The sequence below is a fragment of the Nothobranchius furzeri genome, chromosome 13 (genome assembly GCF_043380555.1).
Source record: "Nothobranchius furzeri strain GRZ-AD chromosome 13, NfurGRZ-RIMD1, whole genome shotgun sequence".
Classification (NCBI taxonomy): domain Eukaryota; kingdom Metazoa; phylum Chordata; class Actinopteri; order Cyprinodontiformes; family Nothobranchiidae; genus Nothobranchius; species Nothobranchius furzeri.
The window spans coordinates 27,254,654-27,269,370 of record NC_091753.1 but is presented as its reverse complement, the minus strand read 5'-3'; the positions used below and the strand labels follow the sequence as shown (position 1 = coordinate 27,269,370).

Genomic DNA, 14,717 nt, shown 5'->3' with positions numbered 1-14,717 from the left:
GGCTACTTGAGTACTGAGTATCATCTGATCATCTGATCTAATATTTTTAAAATGATGGTTTAGTGATGCCACGAGTGGAAAAAACAGCCACTATTACAGAATCATGGAACATGGCAGAGAAATTACAGGTTTTTACCTTCATTGCTGGACTGATTTATGGCAGCAAATTGTTTTACAATGATTAACAGACCTACTGTTTACTTGTGCAAAAAGTTGATGATTTATAATATGATTCATTTCTAACTTCCTTGTTCCTTCTTGGTGCATTATAATGCACATTTGTTTTATTATTCATACACAAATAAATATCTTTATTCATGTTTTTGGGCCGAAAAAGACCAAGTAACAAAAACAGCTTCTTATTTCCCTGCCGTGTTAATGTTTTTATAGGCAACTGCAACTTTTCCAATGAAGCATTTACTTTCCATTTCCACGTTGAGCAGAAACATCTTTATCGTTAGGAGCAGGATTACACTTAACCAAATCGCCCAAATCCTAATGCTTCCTTCCAAGGCTTTGGGGGAAATGCCAGTGAGATGATTCAAATTAAAACCGCCGCTCGTTCATTTATCTGCTGTTTTTTTAAAGAATGTGGCCATTTTACACAGATAAACAACTGGTTTATGTGAGAGAGAAAATCTACAAACTAAGGTTAATGATCGTAGAAGATACAAAATAAATTTACATACAGAGAAAACGAAACAGCCTAAAGGTGCAACGCAATACAAAAGCAGCAGTTACCACCAAGGAAACTGGCTTTGTCACAAAGCAGACAATAGAGGATTTTGTATGTTGAGCAACTCCTGCAGTAAAGCATCTAAACCAAGAGGCAGGCCAGCATAATGGCCTATTTATGGGAGTGGGGGGGCTAGGAGGGGTAAATTAGTTCAGGAGAGGGGCGGCAGTGTTCCGGTGGGAAACAAACATACTAACATCACATAAGGAGGTCTGTTGAAGTGCATTTTATAAGATACGTAAAATGATTACATAATTTTTTGTTTTGGTTCTCCATTTTTTAGAGTGAATGTGTTCGTGGAATTTAAAAGACCATATTTCTCTTGAGATTGTCCCACGGTTGCAGATGTCTGCAACCTGTAGGGCTGGGGGTAAACAATTATTTTTAAAACGATTATTCTGATGATTATTTTATCAAATAGTCGACTAATCTAATGACTATTTAGACAATTAATCTAATGATTATTTTTCTATTGCACAGTTAATAAAAACCCAAAAATCTCTAATAAATTCCTCAAAAAAATTAATAAATTGTTACTGTAAGAGAATAAACACTACAGGCCTTCCATTTTGTACAACACTGCTTTTAATGTGTTGGTTGGTTATGTTCTGGTGGCATGTAGAACTTGGGAGTGCAGGCAGCTGCCTGAGAGGTGGTTGGAGACGGAGTGTCTCCATGCTGCTTTGTTTTGGTCACTTATGTGCGTGAGGCGAGTGGTGTTACGACTCTTCCTGGGGAGTTTGGCTCGTGTGCAAAAAGGAAGGTACAATAACGTGGGATTTAAAAGTTAAAATGATGATCAGGTTTATTTACAACAACAAAAAAAACATACATCTTCCCATCCACAAGTTGGGAAGAATAAAACTAATTCTGCTTGTGGGGAATTAAAACAAAAGTACAAATAACTAGGGATGTCCCACTGGGCAAAGATTACTGGGTTCTGGACCAAAATAAGGATCTCCAAAGGTCCAAACTCTAAACTGGGTGGTTAAACCAAACTTAAGGTGATATTTGAAACTAAACCGAAAACCCACAACACTCTAAATGTAACAAAAGGGAGATCTACACCACAAAAAAGATGAACTCTGAACCAAAACGTAACAGCTTATCCAAAAGCAAGAAGCTGTTAGCGAATATGCTAACAGTAGCATTACCAACGTTAAGTTCAAGTTACAAAGTTTAAATAAACCAAAAATACTCAGCAAACAGACCAGCATGGAGGAGAGACTGCTACCACAAAAACAGCTCTCCTAATGTCTGAAAGAAGCTCCTTTATGAAGGGAGAAACGCTCCCGGTGATGATCTACATCTACAGTAGAGACGAAGCAGCGCATCTGACCCCGGAAGTAGTTGTCTGTTGCCGGGAGATGAAAGCGGGCAAAAGAGGAAAGGAATCTAGTAGCGGACAGACATTGTTCCGGGTCTACGGTATTTGGCGGAGATGTTAGTGAAGGCGGAGAAGAGGGCGAACTAGAGGAAAAACAGGCAGATTCCTCCTCTTTTTACAAACTCCTGGGGATGCAACAAGTGGGCGTGGTGAGTCGACTACCGGATCTGGCGTCGACGAATTTTTTTGAATCGAGCCGTCGACGTCATTGAAACTTCGCTACAGCCCTAGCAACCTGTCTCAAAAAGTGAACAGCGTGAAGTGTGAGACAACTTTGGGTGTGTTGGTGACCAAAGCGTGAATTTAAAAAGTCAATATCAAACAAACCAACATGTAATTCACTTGTTTGTTGTTGTTTATTTTTATTTATTTATTTATTTTATAAATTTGCTGTGGTCTCTAGAATGAGTAAAGAATGCAACATTATCTCCACAAATAACCCAAGCCCAAAAAAAACTGTACTACCATGTTGTGGCATTGCTAATGGTTAGCTCCTACTAGCTGAGACCGCTAAATCAGTGACGCCGCTAAATCAACACATCCTTCTGCAGCAAGGCCATGAATACTAATTTTCCCTTTAACGTAGAAGAGTGTTTTTTTTCTGACCCCATCATTTTCTTGTCCATTTCTTTTTTGCAGCATATGAAGGTGATGGGGGCTGGAGACAATTTTTACATTCAGCATGCATGTGCAACTCAGAGTGACCGATCATTTTTCAAAAAAACAAAAACAATTATTACACAGGTTCTCAGTGAACAACCTAAATCTCTGCCGATAACATGTTTCATACCGAAAGGAACTATTGGACCATGCAGTTGTCATCTCGCCGAACCACTGCACTTCCATGGGTCCTCCACACATTACACTCTCACATATTTAGCAGGAGAACACCACTGATGTGAGATGTTCTCTGCTCAATAATATCAGATGAGGAGAAACAGCCAGCTGCTACTACTTCAACGTTGGGACAAACTACCAGAATGTAGTCTAGATAATGGTATAGACAATATAGTCTAGTTTGCTCCTTAAATAACAAAAACAACAAAAACATTATTTGTATTATTTTTGGTTCACTTTTGATCAAAACTGATAAAATACCAGCATTTTCCGCTGTTAAATTAATTAAAAAAATGTTTTCATCAAAAAAGAAAAAAAACTGCTACTCTGCTTTTATTTTGATAGTGATTTAGCTAATTAGCATTTTGAGTGAGCGTGAAAAGTAACACTCAAATACACAGCCAATTCTACAGGTTAGGTTACACACAATAACAGACAACTTAATACTTCTTTATTAGTATTTGTGATAGAAAACTCTACATTTATTAGATTTCTCCTCTGACGATGGGAGCATAACGATCGCAACGCAAACCATTGTGGGATACTTCTCTGTCCTAAGTCCACAGAAGGGTTCATTGATGCATACTTAGGATTGGAACAGTCATTGGGCCATCGTTGATGACGTTTCACAAGGACGTGAGAACACGCGTACAGACAAGCATGCACTATGAGAAACGATCCTAGTGACTGGATTTGAAACACTGTTGCAGTGACCAACATGACTTGGGCATATTTGTTGCCAAAATGCCATATGTACAAATTCAGTGCGACTCCAACAGAACATTTGCATATTGCCCAACGATATTGTGTCTCCTGACTAGTTGCCAGCAGTTACATCCCAGTAAGATACTGGTCCAAGTGCAGAGACCAAATGTTATTAGAAAGAAGCTTTAAAAATCTGTGGCAGGTTATAAATAACCCTAACCATGCCATGTTTTGCACAGATTAGGGCTGCATGATTTTAGGAAAACCTGCGATATTCTATAACAATGACTTATATTGAAATGACGATATTACTTGCGATAAATAAAAACTTAACTCAGGAACAAAAATAATCAAAAACAATTAAATAAAATAATCATAAAAATGAGAAAAGCTAAAGATGTGAGGAAAGGGGAAAAGAAAATGAAGAAGAAAAGGCAATCAGTGGATCCCGGGAAAAGCAGAACTAAGCTAACTCAGGTGTTTGCTAACCATCAAAATTAAGTGTCATCCGCCTCTGGGGCGGGCTTCTAACCTATCAGAACCCACACAGTTGGCCAAATGGGTGAAGAGCTCAATTTGATTTGTTAAAAAAACATCATGCTTCCGTTTGACAAAATGCATCATGTGTAGCAAACATTTGAGCTGACCATTCATTGCGATATTTATCTGTTCTTTGCGATATGCATATTGTGCATGCTGATATCGCGATAACGATATATTTACGATATATCGTGCTGCCCTAGCACAGATACAGCCAGCCAGCTGAATGTTGATCAGACTTCAAATGAAAAATCTGACCATGCAAGGAATTAGGCGAACAAGTGGAGACATGAAATATCAGCATCCCAACACAACCAGAGATTCACAAACATTACATAACAATCAAAAGGAACGCAGAGCATTTAAAACTCTGATTAGTTCTAGTCATCTTCACAAAGATGTCGGCAATAACCTTGCTACATTTTCTTTCTTAAATAAAAGTGACCGGCCTGCTGAGACACAGACTCGTGAAAAACACATCAACAGCAGAAGGCGATGACAGCAGAACTGCAAAGGTCACTGTTGGAGCTGCATTCCTCTCTAGCTACCGCCACAGAAAAGTGGTGCTGAGACACAAAAGGGATGCAAGAGCGGGGGAGTGTGTGTGTGTGTGTGGGGGGGGGGGGGTCTTCTCTCAGCTTTTAAGACTGATCAATAAAAAGCTCTTGCAAGAGTGAAGAGGAGGAGGAGCCCAGTTTGGCTTCACTTTGGCGTTCAGGACGCTGAGTAACCTAAAAACAAAGTGTGAAGAGTATGCATTACACCTGCCTGTGTGATCACATCAGCAGTGTTACTTGTAAAGGCCGAGGCAGACATGCCGCTTATGTCAGACGGGACAGGTCTTCTACACAAATGAGACAGGCTCAGTGAGTCACAGGACAATAACAGTGAATCATGATGCAAATGGGAGCACTTCCTGTAGCACCTAACTCCCAGGATAACAGCATGCAGTGCTGATGAAACGATACAAACGCTGTTATCATTCACTGGAACAATGGAACAAAAATGCAATGCAAAGTTATTCATCAACCAAAATGTTTTATAGAGTCTGTCAGACATCTGAGTCAGTTTCAGTGTGCTTTACAGAAACACTGGGTCGAACTTCTGACCAACTGATTGCACCTCTGTCATCGTTTACATTCCACACAAACCATTGACAACAAACACAAGTGTCGCTGCATACCAGTCATCACCTATTATGCAAGGTGACTTTAACTGATTCGGCCACAGTGAAAGCAGAATAAGAGCGCTAATCATTCGAGTATAACCTTCAAAACACTACAAAACGATACTCTGAAGGGCGAGATGAAACCTGGCAAAAAGTGCCCCACACATGCAGCTTAGCTGTTCAATACTAGGGCATGTTTGGTTAATGGTTGAAAAAGACTGAGGAGTTACGTGCCTGACCTGTAACTGGAGGGTTGCAGGTTTGAGCACCATCTGACACAGTTATTGTGTCCTTGGGCAAGACATTAAACCTGCCCTGCCTGCTGGCGGTGGTGGTCAGGAATGGTGGTGCCCGTGTTTGGCAGCCTTGCCAGTGTCAGTGTGCCCAGGGAAGCTGTGGCTACCTTGTAGCTCATCATGGATGACTGTTTTGTTGTAAAGCACCTTGGGGGGGGGGGGGGGGGCTGTATCAAATACAGGCCATTTACCATCAATAATTACAAAGTGCCTTTACTGGCAGTTGTTTGTGTCTTCAACAGGAACTCTTGCACGATGAAGATAAAAGTAGAATATTGTCAAAATCTTAGTTTTGCTCTTACACCTTTATAGTGCGACGAGATTTCAGGGCGCCCAAGTGTTCCTGCAGTTAACATGAGGAAATAGTGGACCAGCCCCTGTGCCCGAGCTGGGATATATTGTTACAGAAAGGCCACTGCGATAAAGAGAAACAAAACTAGTCTCTCAGGTCCATTTACTGCTCTACCTGAAAGCTGTGACTCAATCTCTAATGACAAAACCTTCCAACGCATAAAAGCCAACTTGCATAAATTGTGGTGTTAAAATGTGAGCCCAGACTTCCAAACATGTAATTTCCAGCTGCACAGGCTGCGACAGGACATGGAATTTATGAACAGGAGTTTTGTACATGGCTGCTGTTTCTGCTCTCCCAAAGGGGGTGCAGCAGAACAGGGGGTAGAGTCAAGTCTGCATGGTGATAAACAGGACATGCATTTAGACCTGATAAACCACCAAAAATGATCAATGAACTCATTTTATGGTTATAAATCCACCATGGAAATACACAATCTATTTTGTTTCCTATAACCCGAGCTGCTCTCAGACACCTTAGTCCAGCCATGATGTTTGTAAGAAGAAATCTTAGTTATTTCTTGTTTGAATAAGAAACAAAAGTATGTTGTTGTCATCCGACCTGCTCAACTACTCCAACTAGTGAAGATTTCTTAACAAGTAAAACGAGACTTGTTTTAGGGACGACCAGAGCAGTGAAGGTCATAGAAAACTTGCTACACACTTTATGTGCAGCCTTTCGGTCTGAAACATCAAATGAATGAGAAACTAGAGTCGTTTCCGAATGAGACGCACATTAAGAAGCGGTGAGGCAATCAAGGGTCTGAATCCAACAAACGCCGTCGGCATACTAGTTGCCCAAAGCCTGGGAAAAACAATGAACATGAAGGGATTTGAGCCGCTCTACGCACCTCATTGTTCGGCCAGAGTGGAGATCCTCTCCTCGAAGGCAACTTCGGCTGACTTCAGGCTGGGAAGTCCGGAGTTACAAGCCTCACCAGAGAAATGTGGGGGGAGAAAACGAGAAAATACCGGGGAAAGAGAAGCGCATCTACGCCCGCAAACGGGGTTGCCACCAGCGGGATAAAGAACACCTCGACGATTTCCTGGTTGTGTGGAGCGGGAGAGGGGGAGGAGGAAGAGGGGGTAGATACAGTAGTGAAGCGCGCTTGTCAACTCCAATAACTATCCCACTCTGGTTTCTACGGCGAAAACAGAGAAATGAAGCCGAGACGCAGTCCGTTGACATGAAAACCCGCACGTGTCTCCTCACACTTTTAGTTGAGTTACCGCTGTTGAGGACTTTCCGCTAAGGAGCCACCGCCTGGCTGATCCGTCCGTGGTTCGGTAGGACAGGAGTCCGGCCCAACCCGCCAGCTTCAAAGTAATCCCGAGGTGCATTCAGGGACACCTCGTAGAAATCCCAATCAGGAATGTGGGTTTACTGGGCTGGAGTTTGCATGCCAAACACGGTTTGGAGTCAACTAAAATAAAACAAAACAAAACACAAAATTTAATACATAAATCTGCAACGGAGGTTGGGTGCTTTGTGGTTACTAAACCTGTGAAAACTATAAAGTCTTTAGGTATAAAAGTATCAGTCACAACTCGTTTATGATAATAAAAAAAAGGAATTTTAGATGTTATGTTTGTGTTGAAGAGAAAACAGCAGGTTGATGAAAAGGTCTGGTCTAATTTACAAAGCTAACGACAATAAAATGTTTTCATCTAACTGCTGAACACACACACACACACACACACACACACACACACACACACACACACACACATACATACATACATACATACATATATATATATATATATATATATATATATATATATATATATATATATATATATATATATATATAATGGATATATATATCCATTATTGTCCACTTTTCCGGGGTCGCGTTGAGGGGTAAGCAGCCTAAGCAGAGAGGCCCAGACTTTCCTCTCCCCCAGCTACTTGGATCAGCTCCTCCAAGGGAATCCCAAGGCATTCCCTTGTCCCTCCACCGTGTCCTGGGTCTTCCCTTAGGTCTCCTTCCGAGTGGAAGTGCCCGGTAAACCTCATCCAGGAGGCATCCTAACCAGATGCCCTAGCTACCTCAACTGGCTCCTCTCTCGATATGGAGGAGCAGTGGATCTACTCCAAGCCCCTCCCGGATGACTGAGCTCTTCACCCTGTCTCTAAGGAAGAGCCCAGACACCCTGTGGATCAAACTTCGGCTGCTTGTATCCATGATCTCATTCTCTCTGTCACTATCCAAAAACTCATGACCATAGATGAGGGTTGGAATGTAGTTCGACCTGTACGATGCCCGCATCGCTGCTGGCGTAGCACCAATCCACCTATTGATAACATAATTTTTGAAATTTAATTTCCTATATATGTATAAACTATTTGTTTAAATTTGATTCCAAATCTCATGGTTCCTGTCGGAATGTTAGTTTTATTTCCAACAGCACTTGAACGCAACATTATATGGAGGCCAAAGGCCTTGCTCAGCCCTGCACTTCGCCCTGCTGGCTGTTTTAGCGACTTGCTGTTGTGGCCTTTCCATAAATAGGTTTTCTGGAGCTTTTAATGAGCAACCCTTTAGGAATGAAGGTAAATCCTAATTTGATTGCTAAATTACAGTAAAAACAACAAAGTTTGAAATATTTTTTTATAACACTGGGAGAAAAACAGCTTTGAGTAAACAAAGAGGTTAGACTCCTCACATGGCCCTGGTCTTTGGCACTCAGACATGGCTGCAGTAAACTGGAGTGGAGATGAGGATGTGAAAGGAATGCATTGGCATGTGCACGGCCTGTGTAAACAACCAGATAGCCTATCTGCCCAGTTTCAGTGTGCACACTCTCACACTTACAAATCTGAGCAGCTTTGGGCAGTTTTGTTTTTACCCTATGTCCCCAGTTAGATAAAGTTCCAAATGCCAAACAATCCCCCCAAAATATTTATGAGTCTCTGCTCCATTTGTGGGATTTGTGTCAGTTCTGGTTCCCGTAAAGCAGCCTGTAAAAAACCAGGAACAGACACACATTAAGTTTAGGGCTTCCACTGCGCCTCCTCCCACTTACCACAGCTTTATTTTCCACCGCTTGACGTCATTTGGTGAGCTCCATCCATAGCTGGTATAGAGCAGAAGGTTCCAGTATATGGGTCCGTGTAAGCTGGGAATATTTAAATGAACAAATTCGGCTGAGGAAAACCAAGAAAATAAGATTTTGACATAATTTCACAACAAAACTGAGATTATGAGTACAGATTGCGTTTATACGGGTTCAGTCAAGAAAACAAGGCAGTCTCTGGATTAAACAAATTGAGTTGAGAAGTGAGCGTTTAAAAAAACTTTCCATCACTTTCGGCTGAGAGGGAATGTGACTGGAGGAGGGTAAAACCTCTAAATGGGAGCGAGACACTAGTCTTCACTACGAGGTTTTGGCTGGAGGCAAGTTAAGCAAAAGGGAAGCAGAGGGGTTCATAGAGAGTCCAGAAACGTGGGCCCTGAACGCCTCTTGAAAAAGAGGGCTGCAGAATGACACCGACACCAGCAGCTAAACAAAAAACCTACAATCATGCTTTACTCTGCTTTTAATGAACAAAATGAAAAATCAGGCTCTAAGAAGGTTCACAAGCATTCATGTCTTATCTAGCCCTTTGGTGCATAATGGTCACTACAGTGGACAGGTACTCAAAATTGTTATTTATTTGTTTTTGCTATTAAGCACAGCTGTTGAAGACTTTATTGTATTGGAGCCCCTCCATTTGGACTTCAGTAAGCCAAGTCAACATATTTCATGCTCAGAATGCACGCTGTCCACTGAGGTGGACATGTAATAAATTATTTGTAAATTATAAAATTTTACAAAAAATATTTGTTGAAATTTGTTTCATTCACACCTAAAGATGAATAAAAAATTGTTTAAAAAATCATGGTTGAAGATTTCATAATTCATGCATCAAAGGGCTAGAGATGATAATCTAATAATATTTGAAGCACCTTTCAGAAAACTCAAGATCATTGCACAATCTGGTAAAGTAAAATATTTAATCACTAGAAAATGTAAAACCCAAATAAAACACCAGATAAAACACCAATACCAGTTACAGTGAATAAGCAATTTTGAACAGATGAGTTTTGAGATTAGCATGGGATTGGTAAAAGCTAGTCATGTTCCTAAGGTGAGCAGGTATGACTTCCATAGGGAGGGTGCTCTGCTAAATGCTCGGTATCCCATCCTGACATGACGTGCTGGTGGATTATTTGGGTTGATGAAAACGGAGAATCTGAGCATGCAAGAGGGTTTAGTGACTTGCAGGAGCTGTGTGACAGTCACAGTGTTGGTGAGTTTACTTCCTTTGTCAGAATCAGAAAGGGTTTTATTGCCATATGTGCAAGAATCACAACATTAGGAAATTGCAGCGGTTCTTGGTGCAAGTAAAAATAAATGATAAGCCAAATTACAATAATGAAATAAACACAATGAAAGGATATAAATACAGGGAATCAATAATTAGAGAAACAGCTACTTTATACAAGTCAGTGTAGGTACTGGTCAGGGTGGGTCAGTTCAGGTGCAAACACAACACAGGGTCACATGACTGAAACAAGCTGGAGTGGGCAGGTCTACGAATGTCCTTCATGAGTATGATTCTAGGTTTGAAGGCCACTGGCATAATCTTATCATAAAAAGGGAAACTTGCAATAAACACTGTTGAAGGATTAGAATGGAGCAAAAATGTAATATGTGGTATACTGCAGCTCCAGCCTGTGTGGAAAGAGTCTGATTACAAATGTAACTGAATTTCCAAAGAGTTCAAATGAAGGCAAAATGACTTCTTTGGTTTCATTTGAACTCTTTGGGTTACCATGACCTGGATGACTGAGAACCTTCACCAACCTAGTGACTGAATTTCATCTGGATGCAAATTGATTCATGCACAATACTGTGATGATCCACTAGGTGGCAGCATGCTCTAGTCTCTTTCAGAAAGCAGCACCGTTTCACAGTTTTCTCGTGGTTGTATTTATAAGAAACTTTTTTTTATTGAGCTGATATGTAACTTAATTCAATCTAAAAATAGATTTGAATTAACCTTAAAGCAAAAGATTGATTGAAACAAATTAGATCACAAAGTGAAGTTGGTAAATTGAGTTTAATGTTTGAGATGTATTATACAAAACTAGTACTAGTAATCTAGTAAGCAGTAATCTAGTAATTATATTTCCAAATGGAGAAAGTACTCCAAACTAAAGGAAAGCCCCTCATTATCACATCATTAAGACTTTTTCCTGGAAACAACGTTTTGACTTATTTTCTTGATGTTTCGACTTTAACCTCATGCTTGTTTTATTTACATTTTTCTCTAGTCTGACACTATAAGTATCACTACACTTTAAGTGATAGCTCTGGTGTCAGGTTCCAAAATATTCTTTGGAAAAATATTTGGGTTCATTTGATGAAATATTGTTTTAGGGAGATCTTGAGTTCATTCATGAATCTTTGAGTATTGATGCTGTTCTGTTGAATGAAAGTTTTCCGAGTGGAGGCGTTATGTGTATCCTGTTTTTGTGTTCATTTCAATTCATAAAATATAAGAAATCTGAAATGTTAAAAGATTTTAAAAATATTATTTTTCTGTCAACTTCTAAAAGGCAAAAGAACTGCGGGTGTTTTTTAATTAGTGCTTTTTGTTTAGTCTATCAATGTGTACTTCTTCATTTTAATTTCTTCTTTTAAAAATAATTTAAAAACTTAATCATTCAAAGCTGACCTCTACTCTAGGGTTGAACGAGTGGATTTCTTCAAAAATGCTCACTGATATTTCAGGACCGTCTCATGAAGACAGAACATTTTGAATGAATGAAAACCAAACAAAAATAATTAATCCCAGATTTCACATTAAATATTAGTGCAGTTTTATACTTTTCATATTATCAAAGTAAAAACATTATTTAAATTAGAAAATTAGAAAAGTTAAGTTTTCTGGTGAGTTGGGGACCTCAGTTTAAAATCCTGGAACATCACAATGAATCCAAATAAAAAAAACGACCAATATGATTATGATAGATCCCGTATGTACACCGGAGCAGACCCATGTGTGACTAGTCCTAGCAGTGGTGTTTGTTTAAGAACCATGTGCACACGATCCTGTTGTTTTCACTGCTGCTTGGTGTCTTTGCTCTTTTCTGTGACTTAAAGAACGATGAGGAAAGACAGTGTTTGTATTTACAGAGCTGACACCTACACCTCCTCCACCTGGACCCAGCGGCTTTGACACCCGGACCGTGGCTCTGCTTGAAAACAAACTGAGTGACGGCTCCAGTTGCAGGAGGCCGATCGATGCCCAGCAGGGTGTTGCGTTGCCTGGAGGGTTGAGTATCGTTGCATGGCTGATCGCTATCATAATCACACTTCCCTCCTGTTATCGCTTACCTACTAAATAAAACATCTGCCTTCCTGCTCATCCAACCCAAAATGTGGAGGGGAGGAAGCTTCTTGAAGTGTCTTTGAGATGGATGAAGTCACCCGAGGAAAGTGGGCGATGATACCCAACAAATTAGCTCCCCAAAGGTGTTTTTATCTCAAAAATCTCCAAATAGACCCAAGCAGCTATCGACAGCGTTCGTCCCAGGATGCTGAGGTTTTAGCTTTCATTGTTGAAATGCGTCATTTGACCCAAAACAACCTTTAGATGTTCACTTTTTGATAGAGTCACTCAAACTGTGACACTTATGTGTGGTTTGGGCCTTTTTAGGTTGATTTGGACCCCAAATAAACATCTTCCATTCACACTGAGGGGTTTGTGAGCAGTCTTCATAATGCAAAACTGATTTGAATTTGGATCTTGAATTACAGCACCGTTATCAGTTGTTTCACACCTAAACGTTTGCATAAGGATATAATTTAATTTGTGTTTTACAGTGTTCTGTATTGCTTAACTTCTCATTCTTTTGTGTTTGATGTTCTCAAGTATTTTTGCATTTTTCTAAAGCAAGTTTGTGATCATGCATCATGTCATAAGTTTGACATAATGATCCTCATATTGCGTGAAATATTTTCATGCTGTTCAGCTTTAATATCCCTTCAGTGATGTATTTTCTGTGTGAATTAGCGCTTTAGGAGTATCTATTTTTAATATTTAATTACAAATCACAAATAAAATGTATGATACAAAATGGTAAAGATAAAATCAAATGTTATAAATTACCCAGAGGGAAACCACATGTAGAAACATTACACCGACTACGATAACAGAACATGAAAACAAGTATTTTCTTATTCTTGTAATAACCATTTAATACAGAAAACCCTCATATTTAGTTCTAGATTGTCCTTAAACTGATTGTCCTTAAACTACCCGCATACTTTCCTTACAATTAGAGATGTAAGAAAATAACGTTACTCCAAAATATTGTGACATTTTGTGTTATGATACTGAATAGATTTTTAAAAGCAGTCTATGCATTTTTATTTAGAGCTTACATGCGAACATTTACTGTATTTATTTGTGTAGAGCAACTCAAACTCTGCTAGGTGACAGTGGTTTTTACCGCCTTCAGTCTGAAGGAACAAGATGTTGTGATAACACTGGATGTGTCTTGTCTGGCCGGAGTTTCCCATTAAATTCAGTTTGAAAAATTGCAAATATTGGCTGGCTTTTATTCTATATTTAACATATTGTATCCCTGAATTGTTATATATATTGTTCCATCAGGTTTTGGCCAATAGTATATACACCCCTATTTACAATGTAAAGCTTACATTTCCCTGTTTGTAACGCACAAGTAAGTTTACTTAACGGAATCTTTTTTTAGTGCAAAACTAAAGATTTAACAAGGGTTCCTACACAATTTCCTTCCCCCGATAGAGGTCAGGCTTTTATTCCTGAATGTTCCAAACAATGTCCTTTGTAAATTTATGTCGAATAAGAGAACTAGAACTTCAGAAACATTATTTAGTTTGAGCATTTTCCTAATATATTTACAGTCTAAGATGTTTAAGGTCTTAATTAAATGACATGTATTCCATAAATCATCTTAAAATGTTTTAAGAATCTATGTATGTTTTAGAGCAGAGACGTTACACAGAGATATTAGCACTATTAAGTGTTCATTAGGATTGTTTTAAACTAAAGATGCTTTATATGACTTTTCCCCATAAAATCACAGTTGTAACTTTGAGAAAAGTTAGGAATTTTTTGTTTTATTTAATCATATAAATAAAGGGAAATTCAACATAAAAAGGTGAGAGTTGGAGGCCTTCTGGTAACCAGTGCATCCTAAGCACCTGCCGTGTCCTTGGGCTGCTTCTGCTGCAATTTGTCAAAACTTCAGGCTTTTGCCATTAACACTTCTTCATGAATTGCCTTAAGCACTAATTTAATAATATTTGACCAGTTTTGCAGGTTTGCCGTCATCCACACTTTAGAGCTGAGCCTGGCTCTGGTTGTTGGGAAGTCCTCCCTCCGGCAGGTCTCACCTGGATGCTGTAAATCAATCAGGAAGTGTTGCCCACACACACTCTACAGGTGCTGGCCTTATGGGCTCACTGGGGCCAACAGTCAAGAGTGTAATCAGTCCACACTTTAGAGCAAAACGGCATGAATATGAATTAGGAACACTCACATGTGAAATGTTTGAGGACCCAAAATGAAATCCTAAAATTGGGCAGAAGGAACAGAAAGACCAATCAGTTCACTGAAGCTATGATTAACTTACAATCACTAAATCCGAGAGCACC

General features: G+C 39.6%; 1 protein-coding gene across 2 annotated transcripts in view; it reads right to left on the bottom strand.

Moving 5' to 3' along the window:
• The window catches only part of vaspb (vasodilator stimulated phosphoprotein b), a 43,867-nt gene extending 36,772 nt beyond the window's left edge, over positions 1-7,095 (bottom strand). For both annotated transcript variants that reach the window (XM_070543439.1, XM_070543440.1), the window contains exon 1: positions 6,872-7,095. In XM_070543439.1, coding sequence (XP_070399540.1) covers positions 6,872-6,876 — 5 coding nt within the window. In that variant the 5' untranslated portion in view covers positions 6,877-7,095. The remainder of the gene's footprint in view (positions 1-6,871) is intronic.
• Between the last annotated feature and the right edge of the window lie 7,622 nt (positions 7,096-14,717).